The sequence below is a fragment of the Corvus hawaiiensis genome, chromosome 5 (assembly GCF_020740725.1).
Source record: "Corvus hawaiiensis isolate bCorHaw1 chromosome 5, bCorHaw1.pri.cur, whole genome shotgun sequence".
NCBI lineage: Eukaryota > Metazoa > Chordata > Aves > Passeriformes > Corvidae > Corvus > Corvus hawaiiensis.
Genome location: NC_063217.1, coordinates 22,886,974 through 22,912,801, shown reverse-complemented (window position 1 = coordinate 22,912,801; position 25,828 = coordinate 22,886,974). Strand labels below are relative to the sequence as shown.

At 34.6% G+C, this 25,828-nt stretch overlaps 1 protein-coding gene across 2 annotated transcripts in view; it reads left to right on the top strand.

The window, feature by feature from the left end:
- ARAP2 (ArfGAP with RhoGAP domain, ankyrin repeat and PH domain 2) overlaps positions 1–25,828 on the top strand; it is a 124,532-nt gene that overhangs the window by 46,510 nt on the left and 52,194 nt on the right. For both annotated transcript variants that reach the window (XM_048304942.1, XM_048304943.1), the window contains 9 exons: positions 10,870–10,985; positions 12,126–12,325; positions 13,078–13,163; positions 13,852–14,034; positions 16,076–16,250; positions 17,814–17,948; positions 22,109–22,250; positions 24,450–24,552; positions 25,181–25,379. In XM_048304942.1, coding sequence (XP_048160899.1) covers positions 10,870–10,985; positions 12,126–12,325; positions 13,078–13,163; positions 13,852–14,034; positions 16,076–16,250; positions 17,814–17,948; positions 22,109–22,250; positions 24,450–24,552; positions 25,181–25,379 — 1,339 coding nt within the window. The remainder of the gene's footprint in view (positions 1–10,869; positions 10,986–12,125; positions 12,326–13,077; positions 13,164–13,851; positions 14,035–16,075; positions 16,251–17,813; positions 17,949–22,108; positions 22,251–24,449; positions 24,553–25,180; positions 25,380–25,828) is intronic.

Genomic DNA, 25,828 nt, shown 5'->3' with positions numbered 1-25,828 from the left:
AATTCACAAATCATAATTAGGTCTCCTTAGGTTCCTGTTTCTAGGCATTAGTGGGAAGTTGAGGCTTTACATTGGCTTCTAGAGAAGGTCTGAACCTCCATGAAGTCTGACACTTTCTTCAAAGTTAATGAATATGTGTGCACACTCTCAAAATTTAGATCTTCTACTAAATATTTATTTATGTGTTTCACAAGAAAAAACATTATCTTTTTGGTTCAGGTAGTCCAAAAATTTCAGAATTTCAAATTTCAAACAAATCAGAAATTTTATGGGGTTTGATGTCTCTTTCTCTCAAAGGTGAACATTTATTAAACAGATGAGAGTTTATACTGTCTGGCCAAAAGCTTTTGTGAGGGTCTGTACTCTCCTTAGCTTACTTTTTTCCTTTTAAATTGAAGATCATAATGTCAATTGTTAAAGTGAAACATTTTTCTTCATGGCTCTATAAGCAAAAGGTGTCTAAAATCTCCCAAGCTGGAAAAAGTAGTTAGCACAGTCCAGAGCTCTCCATATGTCACATAATTAATTCATTTATTCTTATAAGGTGTGTGGTATGTGTGTGTTTTGTTGCAAATACACCATCTCAGAAGAGTAATTCAGATTGATAGGATCAGAAATCTAAACTGTGCATTTTATCAACATCAGCTGGGAAATCCATAGAAATCCAGTTATGATTAAATGGGGTACGTTTGGAGTATATTCAGATAGCCATAAATACATTTTTTTAAGATGTGAAAATGTCTATAATAATTAATCCTATTTGTATGGTACTTTAAAAACCGTTGAATTTTTTTTTTTAAATTAATTGCCCCTTGTAAATATTTTGAGTCATGCAGATTACTTGGAAATTGGGTTTGTGAATGAAAAAAACTTCAGAAAACTTTCTCCATCAGGAAATGCTATTGTTGCTTGTGGTTATTGAACTACTATGAATTATGTTAGTTATTAATTATTTCTACTTGTGAAACATCACATAATAGAATTTTAATTTATTAAAGAAGGAGGTAGCAAATAAAATAAGAATTCTTCATATTTATACTGTGAAGACCATTTGTCTTAGCACCTTACTGTGTGTAGTCAGTACGTCAAAACACTGTGCTTGGTCAATGATACTTTATTGTCAATATCATATTTGTTTATCTCCATGGGCAAATTTTGGAGGAAAGCAGAAACTCCATTATTTGGAGGATTTCTTGGTTCATTAGGGGAATTTTGCCAGTGGGGATGTCATAACAGTTTTCTCTCTTATCTAGTGACAACTGTTGTAGATTTTAAGGTATTGCAAAAATGTTCACAATCTGTCCATCCTGTAAGAGTTCAAACACTTTTTTTACCAGTTTTTCTGGATTATGAATACATAACAAGATCCTTGCTGAGTATGTACAGCTTTGGCAAGACGATTATAAAGATATGAATTCAGAAAATTATGGCTATATGTGGTATCTTAAAATTCACTGATCCTTCCAGTCTCTGGAGAACACTCTTGCTAAATCTAAGAAGGTTTCCATTTGTGAAGCACTTCCAAAGAAGAGTCCAGATGGCTACTTAAAATTGTAATACTAATATCTATGTTTAAAAATGTCCTTGTATGAACAGGAGTTGCTCTGGGTGCTCATTGCAGTGAAGTGTTTAAAACTGTGTGTGAATTTGATGTGGTGGCTATAGGGATAGCTGTTTCAGCTAAATGAAAAAAAAGGTGGAAGGTATCAAACACTAAAAGTGAGGAAAATTGAGGCACTTCCATGTAATTTTAGATTTTGTGTATGTTAAACTGGTATTCCTTTGGGGCAAAAAATATGTGAATTGAGTAGCAAGAAATGGACTCTGAAATGGAGTGAGTTTCCGTGTGTTAGAAATTGTGTATCTTAAGGAGCATGATTGCCTCTTTAAATAGGAGATAATGTTATGAGTAGCCATTGGAATAAAAGTAAAGGTGAAAGCCTTGAATATAGGCTCTACTTGCTCGTGACAGGCTTTGACTTTTATTTACATGTTTATTTAGCTGTACCATCTTTATGTCATCTCATGATTTTTCATGAAGCAGCAAAAGTAAAGATCATAGCCCAGGCAGCTGCAGTGGCTTCAGCCTCTGTAGCTGATAAGATGCTGGTTTCTGAATTAGCCCCATGCTGCAGAGAGGCCCTGCTGGAAAGGAGTTACTGTAATTGTTGAAACTGGAACCTTGCCTACACTTGTCTTTTGTGTGTGTGTGTGGCGGGGCAGTAGGGGACACAAGAAGGACAGGTTTGTCTCTCTTGCTTGGTGTCTTTCAGGGTATTTGGGAAGATAGCAAGGAAGGTTTTGTATGCAGTATTACCAGCTTGCTTTTGATGCTTGTTTCTGTGTGGTGTGCCTCAGATGTGAGACTGTTGCTTTCCTAGTATGTTGAGTGACAAGAAAAAGAAAGCATGTGTCTGAAGAATGGAATATGGTCTGAATCACACTTTCTGTACTTCAGCTGAGCTCTGAATTGTAGAATAGTTGAAGAATTCAGTTCCTCCAGTGTATTTCTAAAGCAGCAATGTAAATGACTATGGTACCTTTAAATCATGAACTCTGCTTTCCACTAATAACTTTAAACTGCTTCATGTTAAAATGTACAACATTATGTAAAATTCAGGTTCTTCTATTAATGCAGCAACCTGCACATGTTGTTTCTGAAGTACATAATTTGCATGCATACAAATTATTTTTAATGGCAAGACATGGTTGCAGCATGGATTGCTACTTCCCCTTCCCTTTCAGCATGTTTCAGCACAAATGAGAAACTTATGAATATTTGGAATTATGGTCTTTTCTCTTCTCTCTGTTGTCTTCTTCTCGCTTTGTTTTTCAGGATTAAGAAATAGAAGCTTTTAATTTATGTATTTATGTGTTTGTGGCTGTTGACTTTGAACATCCCCTTCCAGATTGCATCATCTTGTCTCAATTCACTGTGACCATACACTAAAACCTTTCCTTATGGGACTGGGCAGTAAGGAAGTGGGGAAATTTAGGCTCTGTGTTCTCTCTTCTGATCTACTTTCCTTAAATCTTGCTAAGACCTGAAGATTCATTGGCTACTATTATGTTAAAATTGATTGAAGCCAAGCATCTGTCTAGAGTAAGAACTTACTTGGGGTTACATGGGAAGACAGATGCTCCTGTGTTATGTAAACCTAATTTTTTTGAAGAACTCAGCTAAAAACTTTTGGAAATTCATAGAAGATCTGCGTGAAATAACATTACCTCAGTTACAGATGTGTGCACCCCTCTAATTGTGGGAAAACTGGGCTGATTTCTAAGATCTTAATTTCATCCAATTATAGTGTTTTGCAGTAGATACTATAATATGCTATTTACTTCCACAGGATCACTACCTCTTTCAGTGCTTTCTTTATTTAGTAACTGTTTGATAATTCTAATTTCTTTTCATGAAGTAGCCCATGCCTTTTTTATAGCACACTGTTGAAAAGTGCCTTACATTCAGATGAATCCTTCACTGAAAAGGGAGTGTTCTTTGAGGAACAATGAGGAATTTATTTTTCATCAGTTCCTGTAAAGTAAAGGAACATGATTGCCTCTTCCATGTGACCACACTGTTCTGAGAAACAGAATGAAGGATTCAAATATCCATATATTTTACATTCTCTGTTATTTTAGTCTTTTATGGGCGATTGGGAGGGAATAGTTCTCTGTCAAACTGTACCTGCTCAAAATACTGCTTTCATAGGTCTTGGCTGAAGTTTCAGTTGCTCAGCAGTTCTGCAAATCAAACCCTAGAGCATAAAGTCAGATACTGGGAAATGAAAAATGTGCAGTGAAATGACTGTATGCTAAGGCTTTTGATTTACACTGAGTAGAATCCGGAAAAGGCAAAGTTAAGAGCTAACTCTCGAGGATAGTATTCAGTCACTTTAATTATGTGATCCTCCTTTTTTTTTTTTTTTCTGTTGTGTTTTGCAGCCCATAAAGGAAGGGAGCTTTCATCTTCATGTGTCCTAGATCCATCCCATACAACAAGCAAGGCATGGGCCTAATGTTGCATAATCAAGTGATATAAAGTTGTATTGATATTGCAAAATACATACACATAGATGCTGAAGTGAGGATTCTGAATTGCTCCTGTAGTAAGTGAATAGAGAGATCTGTAACTTACATGAGAAGAAACATCCGAGGTTGTAACTACTACCTTCGAGTGTTGGTCAGGAATGCATTTTTAAACTAATATCTTAGGTATTCCCATTTCTTATGTACTGGCTTTCATCATAGAGCCATCTCAAAGTACAGGTATTATATTTATTTATAAAATAATGATGTGGAATGATACAGAGAGGGACGTACTCCGGCACTATATCCAAAACACTCCACTGCAGTGCCACACGTGGCACTGACTAGAGCTAATTTAAGTGGCCCTTCTTGTCTTTTGCTGTCTTCTTCCTTTGTAACCTCCAGAATTTTGGATGCCAGGTTGTCACTACAAATTTTTCTGCAATAATAGCATGAATCATTTTCAAGTGGTTCTCTAATGGGGGAAAGAATTTTGCTTAGTTAAATGAAGAACTTAAAACTGATGATGTGACTTAAAACTGTCACATATCATAACAGATGAGCACCAAGCTACAGCGTTAACATGCAGAGACAACTGGAATTCTAGCATGTCCTTGCTCATCAGGACTTGAGTTAGCAACCTTCATGTTCTTCTAACATTATGCTTTGAGCCTGTAATTATATACTGTATGCTTCCCTGTGGTGTCTTTTTGAGACTCATTAGAAGACTGTAAGACAGAGTAAATATGTGGTGGTTTGTATTCCAATCCATGATAGTAACTATCACTGGAAATCTGTATTAAAAGGTTTTAGGCTGTGATGAAGGATGCAGAGAAGCCTGATGAGAAGTAACTAGGGGTGCCAAGTTCAGTACCTATAGAAGGAGAGGAAATCAATATAAACTTGTGTAAACTTAATATCATCAAAGCAATTTCTGCATTACTAGTTACTCTTTCTCAAACTCTTAATTACATAAAAAGTCTTAATTTTTCATTAATATGGAAGCCTGTTTTTTCCCATATTTCTGTTGCAGAAATGAGTCCTCCTTAATAGCTAGAAAGGCTGAAGTATATGCCTCCAAATAATGAGGGGAAAGAAGCTATGAATGCTTCATCTGAATGATTCTAAATCCTGGCTTTTAATCTCTCTGGAATAGTTTGGTTGTTTGGAGGGAATCAAATGCCTTGGGGTTAGAATGAAGGAAAAGCCTAAATCATGTTAAATTGTTAAGGGAATTTTCAGATCTTGCAGGAATAGTGTAATTGTCACAAACTTTGTGGTAACTTCCCAAGCTAAACCTAAAGAGCTGTTGCAAATTAAATGGTAAATTCAAGGAACCATGTAAGGTCCTATTTTGGAACTCTGATCAGAGATACTGTGATTAAAGGTCAAGAACTTTTTGTGAATAGGCAGTAGGACAAGAGTAGTTTCAGAAATATGAATTTTTATAAATTAGTGTTAGGGTGGTATGAAAGACAGCTGTTAAAAAGGAAACAAAAAAGTGTGCATTTATCAACACACACATATACACTTGTGTGTGTGTATATATCTTTATATGTAGTATAATGTTCTTGACTTATTATCTGTTGCTTCTTACCACTACTGGAGCTTTATTTAATATAGATATATATTTTTATATATATCTATATATATATATATCTATATATATCTATATATATCTATATATCTGTGTGTGTGCATGCACATGCTTAAATATTGCATGTCCTCAAGATCTGACAGCCAAAGACAAAAAAAGGAAATGCACCATGACCACATAATTCACAGGAAGGAAACTGATGTGCAGTGAGAATACACAGTTGATGTAGCAATTTCCAATAGTGCTGTGTTCCCAGCATACACCAGTGCTATTTCTGTACTTCAGAGTTCTGCACTTCCGTATTTTTTTTACTTCAAAATAAGCTGCAAATATATATATTTCTGTATGAAGGTGTATACTTATGTGTGTATATACATGTGTATGTAGAAATATAGTCTCTAGAACTCATGGCAGCAATTTTCCTTTTTCTCGGCTGTTGCTGTTATCCCCTTAGTTCTCCACCAAAAAGAAGGATATAAAAATATGGATTGATATTTCTAATATGAAAGTAGCAGTTAGTTAACCTTTTATTTTCAATTATTTTTATGTGAGGAGTATGGATAAAGTTACAATTGTGGCTGGATTTTTTTGGTTTCATTTCCCTGAGATATTTTCCTGATGCAAGGATTTTTTTAAATCGACTTTCTATACTGGGGAGCTAATGTTAGACAGCGCATCCAAACACATGATAATAGCTGCTGAAATGGTAAATGTTGAGGAACACAAGCAGCATCTCTAGAACTCCTGTGTTCAGATGAATTTTGGTTTGACTAAACCAATAATAATGCCAAGTGGAAGGGAAAAAATATAAAGAAAAATTATTATACTTTCTAGGTAGAAGAAGAGTTCTTTTAGAAGTACAGTTTTGTGGAGGAAGTCTGCAAGTCACACAGTTCAGCCTCTGATTACAAATTTATTTATGAATTGCATGCAGAAAGGTGCCTGAGCCTGTCTTTTTAAGACAACATACTGAAAGTTAGGTGTCCAGCAGCTCTCAAAATTTCATGTTTAGATACAGTTGCATGATTTTACACATACATGCACTTCAGTGTTCCTTAACCTTCGTGTTTATTTCTGTGTCTGTAAAACAGTGGTGATATATTAGAAAAGGTGTGAGACCAATTTTGAATCTCCTTGAATTTCATCCAAAATAGAATTGAAGAAATGTTAGTAAAGCCTGTCACAGGACAGCTTTTGCCTATGAAAAGATAACGCAAAATAGAGAAGGCAGTTTTGTACACTGAGAGGCACTTTACAGATACGTGCTAAAGGTATGTTTAAAAATAAAAGTTAAATAATTTCATGGTTTATATACAGATGACACGTTTTCATAGGTTATGTCTTTTTCAGACAGGGTGATAATAACAGCAACACTGACACATTGTAATCATTCACCCTTCAGGAAGGAACAACAGCTAATCAGAAGGCCAGTACTCATCTTAGTATTTTTAGCCTTCAGTTAACTGTGCTGTTTAGTGAATACTTTTGATCTATTATTTTATCTATAAAGAATTTTATTTGGGGTTTTTTAAAGCTCTTATTGTCAACTCATTTTTCAGTCTTTCTTCAAATTCATGAAGACAGTGTAACTATAGACATTTAAGTCATATTTATGTTTAAATTAAAAAAAAAAAAAACAAACAACCCAACCCTCATCTTTCTCTGTGCATTTTTGAATTTTAAACTTTTCTTCCTTTGTCAGAAATCCTAGCACAGTTCCATGTATCTGAAACAATGAGCTTTCAGTGGGTAGAAGCAAGACAATTCTTGTTCTGAAAAGATACTGCTTGCTCTTGCTGTCGATTTTTTCGTATAGTTCTTGAATGGCCCTATTGTCCTTCTGTGCACTCAAAGTGAATGAATTTTTCTTTCAAAGTGGAGCACTTCTTTCTTCCCTGTACCAATTCCCACTTCTGTTTCTGAAGGTGAGAAGAAGACTGCACTCCTGAAAGATACAATTCTGAGCACTGAAAATTAGATTCTAGTGTACCTGTATTCACAAAGCCAGGTTTGTGCCAAGTGTTGTGCAATTACCTTAAGGAGTTTCTGTGGACCTTTATGGAAATAACTTCACTCTAATGTACCAGTGAAATTGCTTAATTTGCCACCATCTTCTGTTCTGAAAAGTAGATTCTAATTTCTTAACGTTTCTGACTTTCCTCACACTGAAATTCAGTATTGTAAGTTGTTATGCCCTTGCTGAGTGTAAAACATAGTGAGTTATTCTCTCTTTAGTGAGATTGTTCAGACACTGGGCACGTATGCAAATTTTGGAGAGTTGGTGCTGCACCTAAAGGTTAAGACTTTCAAATTAATGCACTTTGTTTCTAGAGGGCTTTCTTGTTTCTGTATTGTTAAGGGTAGTACAACAAAGTTTGGTTTACACAGACATTAATGTGTGTGTGATCAGGTTGCTTCCATGCAGCTTGCTCCATTTTGCTCCAAGGAAAGGAGATGCAACTAGCTGTTTGAAAGCATAAAAAAGAGACTTAAAGGGATATAAAATAAATATTTTTGAGAAGGAACATTATGGAATAAGTAGATGAATGAAGTTTAGTTAGCTTTTCTTTCCTCTTATGTTGTGTAACGAAATTCTCGGTTGTCAGGCAAAAAAATTAAAATTCTCAGTTATCAGGTGGCAACATACATATAAAAAAGGACCTCAGTTTTTCACAACAAGTATTTGGGAAATGTATGAAGTAAGATCCTGGAGAGAACTCAAGTCACGTTGTTGTTGGGCTTTTTAATTCCTTGAGGATGTGTCTGTCAGTGGCTAGTAAGTATAAATGTCTTTCCTGCAACTGTTTGTTCAAGTGCTTAGATTGCTGGAAGCTTATTTGGGAAGATGAGCATGTGCCTTTTCTTATTTGCATTATTTTTATGAGCATCACCAGTAGCAAGTGCCTAAAGGGAAGCTACTGTACAGGGGAACTTTTGATCTTGCTCAAGAAGGTAGATACTATTTTGGTCATCTTTGTTATTCATTTACCTTCAGTGAACTTCAATCCGGACCTAAAAGTATATTGAACACCTATTAACCATGGCTTCTGGTGGTTTTTCAACTCTTACTTAAGAAACAAAGAATGCATTGCACTGTTAAGGTTCAAGGATAGGCTTGTAACCTCTCTTTTGAAAATCAGGATTTCTTAAGGCCAATTGCTTGAAATAATTTGAAATAATTGAATCAACAAATTAAACTTGCATCCAATTTACATCTCAGAAGAATAAACCATTTAATTCTAGAAAGTTAATGGTTTTGGCTTGTTTTGGTTAGGTTTCTTTTCTTTTTTCATTTCACTGATAGAAATAAAAGTTTTTGTATTTTTCTATCCCCAGTCTTTTTTTACTATTTCATCCTTCTGTTTTTCTCACTGGTGAAGTTAAGAATGCTTCACTGCTACAGGAGAGGCTGTCAAGTTCACACTCAAAAGAGATTATTCTGCCCACTCTTTTCCCATAGAGGGTGAATTAGGGACTGAGTAGGCTTCACAGAACTCTCTGCTCTCTTCTGAGACAGGTGTGTTGGTATGAAACCCCTTGGTGTGGGGGCTGAAGATGAGGGGAGAGAATAAAAATATTCAGGTTACAGGATATGAGGGTAGAAGAAAAGTAGAAATATTTAAAAATATATCTATTTTTTTAAATTTTCTAAACTAAATTATATGAAGTATGGCTAAACCAGGTTAGTTATTGAAAAGCTTCTACGTTTTCCAAAGGGTTGTGTCCATAAAATTCATAGCTGGTTCCCCACTGTTACTGTCAAAGGTAATGGATGTAAAAACACCCCAAAAAATTCTTAATAAGAAGTCTGGCAAGGAAACATTACTAACTTATCTCACAGTATATTTAATTAGTGGGAATTCTGTCATTCTAAAAATCTCATCCTATAATGGATGTTACTGTGCTTTTTGGGGGATTATTCTATTCAATGCCTCGTATGAGATAATTGATACTTCTGCTTGTGCATAGACACAATATGCTTGTGCATAATATGTGTGTCTTTTGTCAGGTTTAGCCTTAGCAGTCCTGGCTAAAATTGTATCTTTATTTGCTCATACCTGAAATAGGGAAATAAAATTAAGAGTTTTGTAAAGTATTTTCTCCATCTAGGCTTTAGTGTTTAAAAATTTAAGCATCTTTACAAAGAGAAACTTGTCAGTGATGCAGGTTTAAATATGTATTAAATAGAAAAACAATCCTCTCTTCAGAGGCAGGCAACTCTGAAGCATTTACCCTTCAGTGCTTTTATTTTTATCAGTTTTTACCCAACTACTTGTTATGTGAGAGGTAACTTAGTGAACATACAAGTGGTAAAGTATGTGAATTTGGCTTTTTGCTTGGGTGATATAGTTTGGTTCTGTTTCTGATTTAGTTACTGTTTTCAAGAAGTAAGCTAATACTTCCAGAAGTTAATCTTGTGGAAGTGACTGCCATTAGATGGACATGTAAATAAATTTAAAGAAGGAAATGCTGATGGTATTCCAAATAGATCAGAAATAACATACATACTTACCAGTTTTTCCAAAATCCATACATTTGATAGGCCCTCACAAGAGCTCACTGAACATTTTATGTTGCAATTGTGTTAATGCAAAAGTTATTTTTATTTTAAGTACATTTTTCCATGCAGGAGGAAAAAAAATCCCAAATGATTTCTCTTGGTTTAAGGCAAAAATACTTTCTAATAATTGAGTCACAACTAACCCTTGTCTATTTTAGCTGCTATATAGGACCTTTTTTCAAAGACATGTTTAGTTCATGTAGTAGATCAGAAGCAACCAAAGGTTTAAGAAAGAATTTTTTATGTATTTTATTTTGTTAGAACGCTCAGTTTTAAAGCAAGAAAAGCTGCTGTCAGTTAGAAGGATTTAGATGTATAAAAATTATTTAGACACTAAAGCATGATTTAAGCTAGATCCTTCCATAATTTTGCATTCACATTTTAATGCAATCTATTTTTAAAACTTTTTTTTTTTATTCTTTCCTTTATTAATAGCTAGAGCATACCTTTTTTTCTCCTACCAACAATCAAGTAAGGTCTTTCTAGGAGTTGGAAACTTAGTGGTTGGACAAAATTTAGTGGAGGTTTATTTATCCATTAATAAATTAGAAGTGGCTTGTATGTCATGGCAAAGGTGTCTATTACTGGTCTTGGATTTTTTGGACCATGATGAAATAATTCTTTTTCACGCATTTTTTTTCTTGAATGATAACCCCCTAAACTTTTATTATCTTTTCCCTAGGACTTTAAGACAGGATTTGGTATCACTTTAATCCCTATGAATGTGGCAAATGTAAAACAAGTGGATCGGGCTGCAAAGCAATCTTTTGAAATAATTACTCCTTATAAAAGCTTTAGGTAAGAACTTTAATATTTACTTAACAAAATATGCAATTAACTAAGGCACTAAAGAAATACTGGTTTCATACTGCAGTGCTGTAGCTAGTTTGGATGAAAAGGTGATGTTTTTATTAAGGATGTTCAGCAATTTTTAGAAAAATTGGATGATTTTCTTTCATTTATTTAGCTGTGTGCTGCATTTGTTAGCCCTTGACTAGGCATATTATACCCACAGGTTTGTATTTTTATGTAGCCTTCTTTATTCATTCTGTGCAAGGGCAAAAGAAAAAAAAGAGAAAGGAATTTCTCCACTTCAACAAATTGCCTCCATCCTAAAGAATAATAAACTTCAGTAGTGAAATAATGCTACATCCATTTAGTATTACACATTTTATTTGAAAAGAAGCTTTCATGTGTTATCCCTTGTAGAAATCTGTGGTTGAAAGCAGTGAAAGTTTCACTTTGGCTGATGCTGAGACTTGTAATGATTTTTAAGAAAATGAAAGTACATGCTAATAAAAGCCTTTTGTTGAGTCTTGTGGTGTTTCTTGAATGAGATGTCTTAATGAAGGAGAAAAAGAAATTTCTTTGTTCTCCTGGACTTGTTAAATGTTAGAAAATACTTTCATTCTCAGTCAACTAGCAGGTAAATTAGTCTTGATCAGCAATTTGAATCTGTTGCTGGTTGGTAGATAGCTAGTTCTTTGATTTTCTCTTAAGACATGACTTTGTTGATGTTTGCTTACTAGTTAATTTTTTAAAAAGATAAATTTAAATGAAATGCAAGTCCATTTTTAATTCTCAGTAAGTCTCCATGTTTTCTTTTGTCCTTCTGTGCTTTTGTTAAAATTCAGTCTTTAAGTTTGGTAATCAGTAACATAAAAGGATTGAAATTAACTCAGGCATGTTACGTGAATGTTACAAAAGCTGTGTAGCTTACGCTAGTAGTGATTCTGTTGAAAAAAGTACTAAAACAGAAGGAGTTTCATTGACTAAAAATACAAAATAATGCATTTCATCTTAGTATTTATATCTGTGTGGAGGAAGATTTTTGACTGTGATTTTGGGTGTAAATGTAATAAATAAGAGAGACTACAGACCATGTTTAATTGGGCTTTAAAATAAAGATCAATAACACAGAAAAGTCAATTGTTTCAGCTTTACAGCAGAGTCAGAAAGAGAGAAACAAGACTGGATTGAAGCACTCCAGCAATCAATAGCAGAAACTCTATCTGATTATGAAGTAGCTGAGAAGATTTGGTTCAATGAGTCCAACAGGAGCTGCGCTGACTGTAAAGCTCCCAGTCCTGACTGGGCATCCATCAATCTCTGTGTTGTCATTTGTAAGAAGTGTGCAGGTGAGTAATTAATGACAAGCTATGTGGGTTCTACAAAATGTCGTATTTGCATATCTATGTATGTCCTTGAATTGGCTTTTTAAAACTTTTATTTAATTTTATTTTTGAAGTGTTATCCTTGTGGAAGTTTTGAGAAAGAAAATGTGAGCAAAACTTTTTTTTAATACCAAGGGCATTCTTACTCTAAAGCACTTCCATGCATAAATGGCATGTCTGTGGTAGCTGAGTTCTCTCAGATGAATAATCCTTCACAGTTAGTGGAAATTAAGATGCAATAGCACTTCATGGGAAAGGAATGGCTTTTGCAAGGCTAGATACCAAAGAATAATGATTTTTAGTGTATAAATGTTGGGTATTAATTTTGTTACATATGGGCATATTTTACTGTCAATAGGGATAGCTTTTTCAGATACTACTAAAAATATGTCATGTTTTATATTGAAATATGTCCTTAAGCAGTAAATTTAAGGAAATAGTTTTTAATCCTAGGCTTTCTTTCAAACCAAACTCTCCCAGAAATAGTCTACATGAGACAGCCTACTTTGTTTATTCATTACTATCAAATGAAATTAACTTTTTTTTTTCAAATAGGTGTATTTTTGATGCTGTTATTTAATATTCAAATGTCAAACCTAACCTTTTTTAAAAACAGCAAGTAGAATAAATCTGGTTTCATCACACTGTTTTGTTACCTCAGCAGAAGAGAAAACCTGTTTAAGTGCCTTAGATAAGTAATTTTCTTGGATTTTCAGGACAACACAGATCTTTAGGACCAAGAGATTCAAAGGTCCGAAGTCTAAAAATGGATGCTAGCATTTGGAGCAATGAACTTATTGAGGTATGTTGTGATATTCTAACTCTTTTTTCCATCTTGAAACCTACTGTACGAAAAGGAGTTATTTACTGCCTTACTCACAAGAAAACTGAACATAAAACGGCTAAACAATATGGTGCTGTTACAGGAAAATCACTGTTTCTGTGCATCATGTACCTTTGTGTAATTCAAAATACTCATTTTGCTAACAAAATGTACAATTTCTCTTAGTATTTCTCCAAGTATCTAATATTTTTGGGGAAAAAGAAACAAAATACTTTTGGAGAGTACTCATGATGGAGAAAGGGGAAAATAGAGGAAACTTCTCACTACCAGCTTAGCTGCTTGGGGTGTTAAAAAGTGATGGTGGTAAAAAGTGGTCCTGATAGGTTTGGAGCCATCAGTGTTTTCTTTAAAACACATGCTACTCTTCTCTGAACTTTAACTAGTATTTTCTAATATATAATGAAGTGTTACAACTGGTTAGCCTTGTAAAGCTTAGCTGCTGTTGATGGTAAATGATGACTGCAGGCTTTATTATTAATTTAGAGATGACCATAGGCAGTGACTGAGAGAGGCTTCTGTCTCCTCTAGACAATTTTGTTTTCTTCAATAACTTTCTTTTTCAACTTTTAGCAGATGAAAACTGTTTAGAGGCTAGCTTCATACCTTTCATGCTGTTTTGCTAACTTTTTCCTTGCATCTCATCTAGCTCTTTATCGTCATTGGAAATAAGAGGGCAAACAGTTTTTGGGCTGGAAATCTTCCTCCAGATGAAGAATTGCATATTGATGACCCTGCAGAAAAAAGGATAGCGTTCATTACCCAAAAATACAAAGAGGGAAAATTCAGGAAAACACCTTTTCTCTACAAAACCAAGGAGCAGTTGAATAAGGTAATATAGCATGGTTAAGCCCATACTATATTTTGGATTGTACTGTATCTGTGTGCAATTTGGTCATCTTGTTAAGCTGGTGAGAAATTAATTCAGCATCCTGAGTGGCATTCTGGCACAGCTGAGTAAGGGTTGTTTAGGAGCCTTTGCAGGAGTCATTGTGTGACTACTCCGTTTCTTGTTTTTCCCGTTAGTTTGCTTGAAGAAGGTTATGGTAATTCTTCCTATGTTTTCCTGAACCACTAAAATATATATCTTTATTTTAATTCAAATGTAGTCTAGGGATGCAAATTTCCACTTCACTTCTTTAGATTACTTCTTTACGTTTGGGGTTTTTTTTATACCTTACGTGGCTGACATCTAACATTCAAATACAGTAGAGGATTCATTGTTATCAATGGTGAAAAGAGCTCATACACACTTACATAGTAGCTTGTAACTTACTGGAAATGAAAAAGCTAAAATTAATGATGGAAAATGTGTGTTCTCTCCTTTTACAAAAAACCCAAATTCTATAGAGTTATAAAATGGACAACTTTAGTTATCAATCTCTCTGTAAATTTTGATGACCATTTGACTGAATTCTAATATTTGATGGTTTGAGTCATGATTGTTTAGGGTTAATGAATACAGAATAGTTTTAATGCATTTTGCAATTTTAATGCATTCAATTACGTGAGTCAAATTGTCTCAAAGGATATGCAGAGATTGTGGGGAGGCAGTGGCATTTAAAAGTTGTGTGGTTTGAACCATAGTCATCTCATTTGTTCACTGTTACTGTGGAAAAGGAAGTGTTATTTTTTGTACATTTGGTAAATTGTATGTTAGTTACACACATAATTTAAAATTAGGGCATATAAGAGTAGTTATCACTGAAACACCTCTAGCTGAAGTATAGAACCTCTTGCTGTATAGCTTAAGTTTGTTTTCTGCATTTCATTGGAGTTGGGAAACATTTGGGGGCATCATGGGGAGCTCTTTGTCACTGCAAAATGAGACACTTGGATTGCTTTCTATTTACTGGTAATAGCTGTGAGATTTTGTTTAATACTATAACTGCAGACCACAGAAAGAAGCTCAATGTTATACAAGCATGATTTTTCTAACATCTGTGGGGTTTGTTTTTTGTGGGGAAAGATATATGTCAAATAATCATTTAAATACTGGGAAAAGTTATCAAATTCTCTATGGAGACATGAAATTACCATGAAATAAGGTGTTCACTGCCAAGTAATTCCAGAACTTTTACTGAACTGTCTTCTGTGTTATCTTGCGCCTCCCGGGTGCTTATGTGTTTATTAGAACAGCTAAATTTTACAGGAGTACTCTTCCTATTTTGAGTGACTTTTGCTTTAATTACTTAAGAAAAACTCACTCATTAACTAAAATTAAATAAATATTAAATAATAGAAATTTTAATGGAATATGTTGCTGTAATTGCATAGCTATTTTTGGTTTTAAGGCTTTGGACCAATCTTGTGAAAGAAAAAAAAAAAGTTGATCATGTCTGTCTTTGTGTATACAAAAATAAAAGGAGACTCATGTTTATGATGCAGTGAGATGTTTAAATTTCAAGGAAGATGAACAAGTATTAAGATACACTGAAGAGTAATTTACCTTATTGACTGTGTTTTTTAAAAAAATTACCTAGGAATTTCAGTATTTGTCCAAGTAATAGAGTTTAAGAATCTAATCTCATCTCTTCGGTTGAATTTCTCAGTTCTGAAATAATAAGAGATTTTCTTTAATAGTTTGATATAAATAAAAAGCAAGCTTCCCCTCCAATTGTATTAATGCACGTTATTCTTCCCAAGTGAAATTTGTGACAGCAACATCTTGCAGAGTTTGGGTTGATGTTTTGGGATATTTTTGTTGTTGTTGCTGAGTTTTTCTAGATTCAGACCATATCAGACCAGATACTTGTCAATGTTTATGGTCTAGCTGTATCAGAGGTGAAAGGATTTGCATCTACCTTGCATGTATTTGTTGCCAGTAACTTTCTAATTTAAACAGACTTCCTATTTTCCCTCTCTGTGATAAGGCCCTGTGTGCTGCTGTAGTCAAGCAAGATGTGCTAGAAACTCTGATGTTACTCTTCAGCGGGGCTGATGCTATGTGTGCCACTGGAGACCCTCTTTACAGCACCCCGTACTTACTCGCCAAGAAAGCTGGACAAAGGCTGCAAATGGAATTCCTGTACCATAATAAGTTCTCAGGTACGATGGATTTCTTTCTTTTGATCTAATTCTATATTGTGAAAAAGAGAAAGAAAAAATTCGAAGAAAAATTGACTTTGCTTTGAAAAAATAGTGGTATAGCAGAGGGGCAGTTGTGGTGGCATTAACTGGATTTTATTAGTGCACAATTTCAGTTGTGTACAGATTTACTACTTTGCTGAGACATCATATTTAGCACTTAAAAAACCCTGGACAACACAGTGATAAGTTATAGATCTCATACCCTTAGTTATAGCACAGAAAAAACCCATCATGTTCTCTGTCAATATTATCAGTCTTTTACTAGAAAAAATATGGATATATATATTTATCTATATATATATCTATCTTATATATATCTATCTTATATATCTTATATATATCTATATACATATATCTAAAGAATTCATCCAGCACTTTGTTTTTTTCTTAAAGATTATTTAAATTGATATCTACTCCTATTGCACACAGATCTAGCTGGTTTTTCACAAGCTCTCCTCCCAAAATAAAACTCACCTCTTGAACATGCAATATGATCTATCCCAGAAACCTCTTTTTCCCATCACAGCTTCTGTTGCAGAAAAAATTACAAACTTTGGCTTGGAAGTCAACAGTTCTGTTTGCAATGTGTGGCTGCTATGAGGCTCTTGAAAGCAGAAAGCTGTTCTTAACAATAAATAAATTGAGGCATATGGGTGTGACTGAGTTTTTCTTTTAAAAGGGCTGGATACTATCTGAAACAGTCAGGGGCCAAAAGTTCACATTCAGATTTACACTGAAAAAAGAAAAGCTATGTATGTGTATGTAGTCCTGGAGCAGTTTTCCATTGGCTTGTGTCACTCTTCCAATTAACACTGTATAGGCTGAACAAAAAAGGTCTTAGTGGAAAACACAGGAATGAATGAAGGCTTCCAAGGGCAAACAAAGTGCCTGAACTTCTGCTTGAGTATTGCTCAGGCCAGTGCCATGCACTGGATCATAGGATGATGAGCTCAGTCATGGTACAGACATGGAGCTAGGGTGTTTTTTTTTGCTAGCTATGATCTCAAGTGGTCCTAAAGCTGTAGAGAGAGGTTTGCATGTCTTGGCTCTGTCTTTTCCGCTTTTGGCCCTGCAGCCAAGACAGCACCATCAGGTTCTTACCTTTAGGGAAAGGGAGATGAGTGCATGTGGATGATGATTCCCAGAATCACTGTCTCTCTGCTGCCAGAGTTGCTGGTAAACTCTACATAAGCCCTCAAGAGAAGCAGTCTGCTTCTGTTGAAGCATGTTACATAAGGCGTGAAAATCAAAATTTGGTACATCAGAAAAGAGTATTTTATAGTACCTTGGCAAGCAGTGATAAAAAATGGCAACATTGTAACAAATGTGAACCAGTGGTTTTTTGTGAGTATATTGTCTAATTATAAAAATAAAACCAGTAAGTTTTATTAGTGTTGTAGTAAAGCTACTGCAGAGCAACTACATATTTACAGACATGCATTTAGAAAGATGTGTGGAAAAATGGATTTAACTGATATAACTGAAGATCTGTATGTTATTTTATCCTTTGTCTTTGAATAGATTTCCCAAACTATGATACTTGTTTTGAAAGTGGCTTCTCTGAAGATTCTTCACATTCCACCTTTCTTTGTGAGTTCTTGTACAAAGTTTCTTCTAATGCTGCTAAGCTTCCTACAGAGAAGAAATTAAAAGAAGGTATTTCACTTTTAATTTATGTATTTGAACAACACATGAATATGTATGACTTGGATGAATTTTATTCTTTGTAACTTATTGCATTTCTTTTTTTGAGATAAAATGTCTTTGATATAACATACCCTCTTTGATTCAGTAGACCTCTTTTAGATAAAGAAAATACTTTTTGTCTTGATCTCTTCATTCAGTGGTTGACAGAGGAAGAAGACTGAACTTCTGAAAAATTGTTTGGTTAACACAGTAAATGATAAAAACTAAATAGAAACACTTCTTGCTTTAATTATATTTAGACAAACGCCAAAAATTAGTTTTCATCCAAAATGATTCTATTACAGAAGTCCTTTACAAGTAGCACTGACTTTTTAGCACAGTATTTTTCAAGCTCACAAATTTACAAAATCTTCCAAGTAAAAATGAGCATCTACAAGAACTCTATGACAACTTGAGCTTTATGGGGTGATAATGCATGTATATCATGGTAGATATATGTGGTCTCCTGTGCATATCAGTCTTCTGTTTTTATTTTTTTCTGAGAAGTGTTATCAGATAATTTTTCCCTTTTTCTCCCCATTTGTCTTCATATATTTTTTTTCCATCTAAACTAATAATGTGGATTTTAAAAATCTGTGGTGATTTATTATTGAATTTATTGCTGCTAAAATCCTTACATGGCATCCTGCACTGGTGTATACATATTTTTGTATGATTGTGTCCATATTCTCATGGCATATGCTTTTAAGATCCTTAGTGGATCCTAAAAGCATGCTAAAGCATAGAACTCCCGTTTAAACTCCTGTTTAAAGAATTCCCGTTCTTTTGAAGAATCTGTATGTTAGTGTGGTTCCAAATTCTTGAAAGCATTGGGTGATAACTGAGCTAATGCCTGATAACAGGCATTTCCCAGCAACTTTGCAGATGCCTGTTTTGACAGAGGACTGCTGCTGGGTAGGACTTTACCTAGGATTGCTCTGAAATTGTGAGGAGCTTATTTGGGAAACAATGTAATAACTGTTATAAACGAGGCTTGGACTTTTTTGGGTGGAATAAAAGTCTGCTTGTTTATTAAAAAGAAAACCAAGAGCGGAGACTCGAGGTAAGCCCAAGTCCCACTCAACAACCCAGAAAAACAAACAGTGCAACACACAGGGTATTCCCCCGGACTCGGGTGCCTCAGGAAGACCGGGGGGGCTGAGCCCCAGAGCAGTTCTTATAGTCTCTTTTGATGCTGTGATTGGTGCAGCTCAGATCCTCCCTCTGATGGCTCGTTGCTAGGGTCCTCATTGGTGTTCAATTCTGTCAGTCTCTGGGGCTGAGAGTGATTGGTTTGCCCCCTAACCAATAATCCCCCAAAGTGTTTACATCATGGGTATTAGGTTATCTTAAGAACATTCTAGAACATTCTCTTCCTTTCTATAGACCCGCTACTTTCCCCCATTGGTGTCCCCATCTAGTGGGCACATGGCAACATTACACCCGTACAATCGCAATAACAATTAACTGATTAACTGCATACCCCCACTCCTCTAACAAGCAACTTTTAACTTCTTCTCAACCAAAAAAAAACTTTTAACCATTTATTACAATAACTGCCAAGCTCATTACTACTTGCTCCAAGTTCAAGCCTGATCTTCCATGCTGTGGGTATCTGTATCTATATTCATAAAAAAAATTACAAACGCAGAAGTCAGTGCTTAGGGAAGCAGAGAGCAGATACAAGGCAATCTCTTCTGAGGCATTTTCAATGGCATATTAGAAGTGCAGTATATTTATAAGTACCTGTATAGATTGAAGATTTAGCTGAAAGTGCTCACAGAATGGCTTCTGTAGTCCTTTTTGGGGGAGATGCACTGAGACTGAGCATTTTTAGTAGGATGTCTTAGAATTTATGAGGAAAACATCCAGGCAAGAAGTTTTGAATGTCTTCCATTTCAAGTCTTTAGTGGACAAAAATGAAGATACTTTGAAAGTTTGTAGTCAGTTGCTTAGCATTGCACTTACTACTTGGAGGAATATACAGTAAGTGGAAAAGAACGAGATTTCTCTCAGCTCAAGCTTTGTTCTCTGAAACTGTGATAGTGCCTTGAAGATGGTGGATGTTCTATTGTTTCCTTTTTTGGGGGTGGGTGTTTGTTTGCTTCGTTTTTGTATTGATGTTGAATTACCCATGGGTTTTTCAGGACTGATATTTCTGGGATGGCCTCTTTACAGATACCTGGGAAGATAGGTTTCCCTAAGCATTTGCAGTTCAAGGAGACAAATGGAACAGGGGAGAGAGATTTAATGACATCCTTTCAACAACAACAAAAATCCCTGCAATTTTGAATGAGAAACTGCTCTTGCCTTAGGGCTCTAATCTATCTCTGTCATGTTTAAGAAGTAGTATGACAGAAGTACTTTTTTCTATTTAAAACATAAAATATATAATCTTTCTTTTTCTCTTCTTTCACTACATCCAGAACTGCTTCTAAATCTCACTAACATGAAGTAATATGTATATTGCAAATTATTGTGAATAAGTGGAAATATTTTTTTCCTTCTTAGTCTCTTTAGGAAGTAATTTGAGGGTTAGAGTACTAATATGTGGGAGAAACAGTTTCAGTTCCCTCCTCTGCCTGTAGATATTCAAATAAGGTCATGTTACCTGAAAAATCTGACCTAACTATTTAGGTCTAGAGAAGAGATCTCCTGTTGAAGCAGTTCTGACTTGCTGTGAGCTAATGGAGTCCTCTGCAGGCCAGAGGGGGAGTACCATTCTCTCACAGCTCTTGTCTAAATTTGGGGCTTTTTTTTTTTTTTTAAATGCTGTGTGTGGATAGGGCTCCAACTCAGAATCCTATGAAGCAGTTTAACCATTAGAGTTAAGTTCTTCTTCAGTGTTACGTGTCCCTGAGGCAGTTGTCAGCCTTGTCTTTAGCACCAAGGGCTTGAAATGTAAGTGCTATGTTTGTTGTCACAGGAAACTGTTTCCCCTTTGTAGACTAATGAGGGGTAACTAATGGTAAAAGGACACTCAAGAAATCATTCAGTGCTGTGAATTAACCAAGGTTTTATACCAACCAGGTGGAACACCTGGAAATACAGCCCCGTTTTTCATTATGCACGTCTCAGTACATGAGAGAGCCAACTCTGTGTGTACCTCTCGTTATAGCAGCATCAGTGGTTTCAGCAGGGGTGCGTAACTTTTTAGGAGAGTTATTGTTAACTAACAGCTGTTGATACCAGCAAGAAGAGAGCTCAAATGTTGGTGCTATTCTGGTGTAGTGGATCAAAAAGTAAAGCTTAGAGGTTTAGAGGCTCAAGTTTGATTTGTTTCTAGTGTAAAAGGTTTTATGGAGCCCTTTTAAAAGCCTTGATATTCCAAAGTTTTCCTTGAGAGTTTAATAGTTTAATGAATATTGCAGTAGTGAGCTGTTTTGAAGAATACGTTTTGGAAGATGGGAGGGGAAAAGCTGGGGAACATTCAGGGACAAACCCCTGAACATTCAAAACCTTAAAGTTCGGTGCTTAACTCCTGTAAACCTATACATTATCAAGCCATTTATCTTATGTTTATTTTAGTACTTAAAATGTGTTTAGACAGAATCTAGATAGTACTAGATAGCAAATAGCATGATACAAATAAATACTAATAAAATATACCAGAATATTTATAAAACATGTATAAACCATATAGGAAACAACAGAGAAAGGAATTGAATGAAATATAAGATAACATGGTAAGCATTTGCAAATTGCAACTGGTTTTTTGTTTGATTTTGTGGGTGTTTTTTTGCCAGATCTGTTTTATGAAATTCTCAGAAATATTTTGCCAGCTGTATAGGAATTTTAAGACTGTAGAAAATAAAAATAGTCTTTTCATTTAGGATCTGCTTCTCTGCAGTAGTGGAAACAGGTGCACCTCAGATTTTGTTCTAAGAGCTAGACGTAAGCTAGAATGAATTCATGAGTATTTCCAGTAACGAATAAACATTACTATGCTATGTCATGTGTTGTATTTGTATTTAGGTCATAAGAGGGAATAAACATTCAGTTGTAATAATTACTTGAATTAATTGAAGTTGCTCTGCAGAATTTTTACTCCACCTTGTGTTTACTTATTTTTCAGAAAAAAAAAACTTACTTAAAAAACCCTGACCTTTCTATTATTTCTTTAATCACAGATTGCAACAAAAGATGGTGCACTTTAGAAAGTGGCTTTCTGAGCTACTATGAAAATGATAAAACTACCACTCCTAATGGTATGATTGACATCAATGAAGTTATCTGCCTTGTAGTACACAAGTCAGACTTTTTAAATAGAGGGTAAGCTCCTGAATTCATATTTCAATAAACAAACTATTAATTTTTTTCTTGAATTTTGAATAGGGAATTTTGAAAAAAAGCTGAATTGTTTTATTTGATGTCAAGAAATTAGTGCTGTGTGATATTTAGGGATTTTCTTTTTTTTTTTCTTATAGTGATAGAATGAAAATATTAGGGTAATTTAAAAGGGCAGCTTAAATTAGATACATCTGTTATTAAATCTGTAATGCATATTCTCAGTGCTTGAAAGGTTATATGATGATAAATTGAACAATTAATACTCATTTTGCTTTCTGGGATTGACCACTGCCTCAGGCCAAAATTCTTGCTTTGCTTCTTCCTTCAAATGCTGCAGACTAGAGCTCTCCACAATGCTTCTGGATTTGGTCACAGAGATACTGGTCTTCGAAATCCATTCTTTGTTCTGTAGCTGAGGACAACAGAGTAACTGATGAATATTGTTAGTTTGAAGATAGCAGCTTTATTTTTGTGGGGTCTTGTTTTTTCTTTTGTAACTCTCACATGCCATTTGTACATGACAAACATCACATGGAAAGCGACGTAAATCTGATTCCAGTGATACTCGATTTCTTTAGGGCAACATTTTTGTTTAAAATATACTTTGTATTTATCTAACAGACTCCATAACACTTTCTTTAAATTTTTTAACATGTCTATATGCACCTAAAATAAAAATAACTTTCTATCGTATAATACTGTAATGCTTTTAGTTACAAAACAAAATCATCTGCAAAGAAAGCATCGTCTATTCAGTAAGTTTCTGAAAAAGATAATAGGAATAAAGGACTTAGACCACTACAGGGGGGAGAAATCCTGAAACATGGTGGTGTGTCAATATGCTATCAAATATAGGGAAGTGACCTTCATTATTCTGCAGTAGCTCTGTGATATCCAGAAAAAAGAAAAAAAAAATATCACTTTTTTCTTCTGTCTTCAAATATAACCTATTGCTTGCAGCATTTCCAAGTGGTTCCATTTTTGGGTATTACCTAAATTAAAAAAACATCTTGGCTGAACACTTCACTCTCAGGGAATAACTAACCTCCTGTTGTGGTTTACCTGCGATTGAGGAGTTTTATGAGAAATTTCTTTAGATTTGATATTTCATGTAGTGAAGCAGCTGGTCCTTAAAAAGACCTATTCTGTTAGTCAGAACTAAGTGTTTATATAATTTTCAAAGTGGTTATTGAAAATGACAGAAGTGACTCATGCTCAGTTCTCCACATTTAGACAAATCTCAGTCTCCAGCATTAAAATGAAAAAGCATATTTCATCTATTTGGCATCTATGGACAGGTCACAGATAAAATCATGCTATAAATTGGTGAACCATAATTTGTAAGTTAAAGACTGACCAACCCTAACTTTCACATTATGTTTACTTTCGAAATTCCACGCCAATTTAAACTGGTTTGCTTTTTCTTCTTTTACTGTCCTTATTTGTCCATTAAAAATTGAAAAAAACCAGGGTTCATCTGCTTAAATAATGGTATAATTTTTAAAAAGAAAAAAACCCAAGAATCTACCTTAAGAAAACTTTTAAGACCACCTCGAGGTACAGCAACTTCAAAGTAGTCCTACTCATCTTGGTGATGGCAGGTGATACACAGTGACCACGCATTTCGCCCCAGCAGATTCAGGCTGTCTGACAGAAAAAGCCTCTTCTTAGAGGGCAGATGGAGGACAGGAATAGGTTGGTGAGAATAATAGTACTCTCCATCCTTGACTGTTCTCAAGGCTTCTCATTGTGATAATCCCTCTCTGAGCAGGAGATTAGACCAAATGACATCTAGAAGTGCCTATGAACCAACATTTCAACTTGTTTATAATTTCCCATTCAACTAGCTGTTCTGCTTATATTAAACATTAAAAAAAATATTTTGAATGCATCACAAAAATATACTTGTTCAAATTGCATGAACTTGAAAAAGCAAAAAATTCCGTATATATTTTTAATGACTATATGTAAACATTTTTATGCATTTTGGAATTACTCAGAAAACTATTACACCATAGCCTCAAAACACATATTATTGACCTGCAAAGTACTTTGATCCTGTTGTGTTGTAAAGTGCTCTATTATTAGCTGCGCTGTACTTGTAATATTGGTGGAGAAATGCAGATGGAAAGAATGAAAAAATAGTGAAATAAAACTCTTGTGTTCTCTTGCTTGCTTTAGGGACATCTTTACATTTGAAATATACTTAATGTCAGAACGTGTTTTTCTATTTGGAGCTGAAACTGCATATTCACAAAGAAAATGGACTTCAGCAATAGCTAAGGTAATACCGATAATTATCTTTTTCAGTTAGGCCAGGAGCCTTTGCACAAATAATAAAGTGTCATTGTTAGCTTAAAACCTTTGAGAAGCCATTATTGATGAATACTGATCTATCCTGTGTGTAAAGGTTTCTTGAGCAGCAGAAAGAAATAACTTCTGTGATTTAATGTTTGAAACAAGATAATAAAATGTGAAAGGAATTGAAGCAGCATTTTAATACCGACCTTAAGAATATATTAAAGGTGCTCTAGTATAAAGAGATATACTATATGAATATATTTCACCTAAGATTTTTATGGTTGCAATTCTGTTAAATTTATTTGCTGAAACAAAATTCATAAAGCGATACCATATTTTATACTGTTCCAAATGTTAATAATCACATTACTAATTAAATCAATGGTAGTTTAAAAGCAAAAATATTTGAATTGTAGTGTAGGAATGGAAAAAATGTTAAACTTGATTTTATATTTTAAATTTAGTGTATCTGTGGATTTATGAGTGATATATCTTTATTTTTTTACTGTGACCTTCTTCCTAGAATCCTATAGATTTGCAATATTTTGATTTTGTTTTTTAGGGGCGGAGGGTTTTTTTCTTCATCTGACTCACCCCATTTTCTTTGGTAGCATTTTGTTCCTCCTGTGGCTGAATCGTTGTTAGAGCGAGACTGTGACCTGATTGGGCAGCTGTACTACAAAGATTGCCATAGCCTGGATCAGTGGAGAAAAGGCTGGTTTGCTATAGAGAAGTCGAGCCTTTATTTTTGTCTTGAAATGGAGGATGCTGAAGAAGATTCCATATATCTAAGGAGGTTGCAAGAATTAAGTAAGAACTTGGTTTAACATCTAGTATTCAGAAAATGTTCTGTGGGATTAATTCACTGTTAAGGACACTTCTATTACATTTCAAAGTAATAAACTTTGGGAAGCTCAGTAACTATTCCTTCACATGAGTCAGATGTTATTCCAACTCTTATCTAAATATGGAGTTAGTAAATTTCTGTCTTGGGGGTTTTTTTCCTACTTTTTGGCACATGCTAGAGAAATTTTTCACATCTTTAAAATGAATGATGACGGTTTTTGTTCCAGTTGCAGCCATGTCTGTCTTACAGGAGTACAGAATTGAATAATAATATATAACCTTTTGGGATTATTGTCTCATATTTTTGACAGGTCAGAAATACTCACTGCAGAGCATGTTCTTGAGATGATTGACAGGTCTAGTTTTAAAATACTCAAACATACTGGAAAATTATAATTCTCTTGGAAAAATAT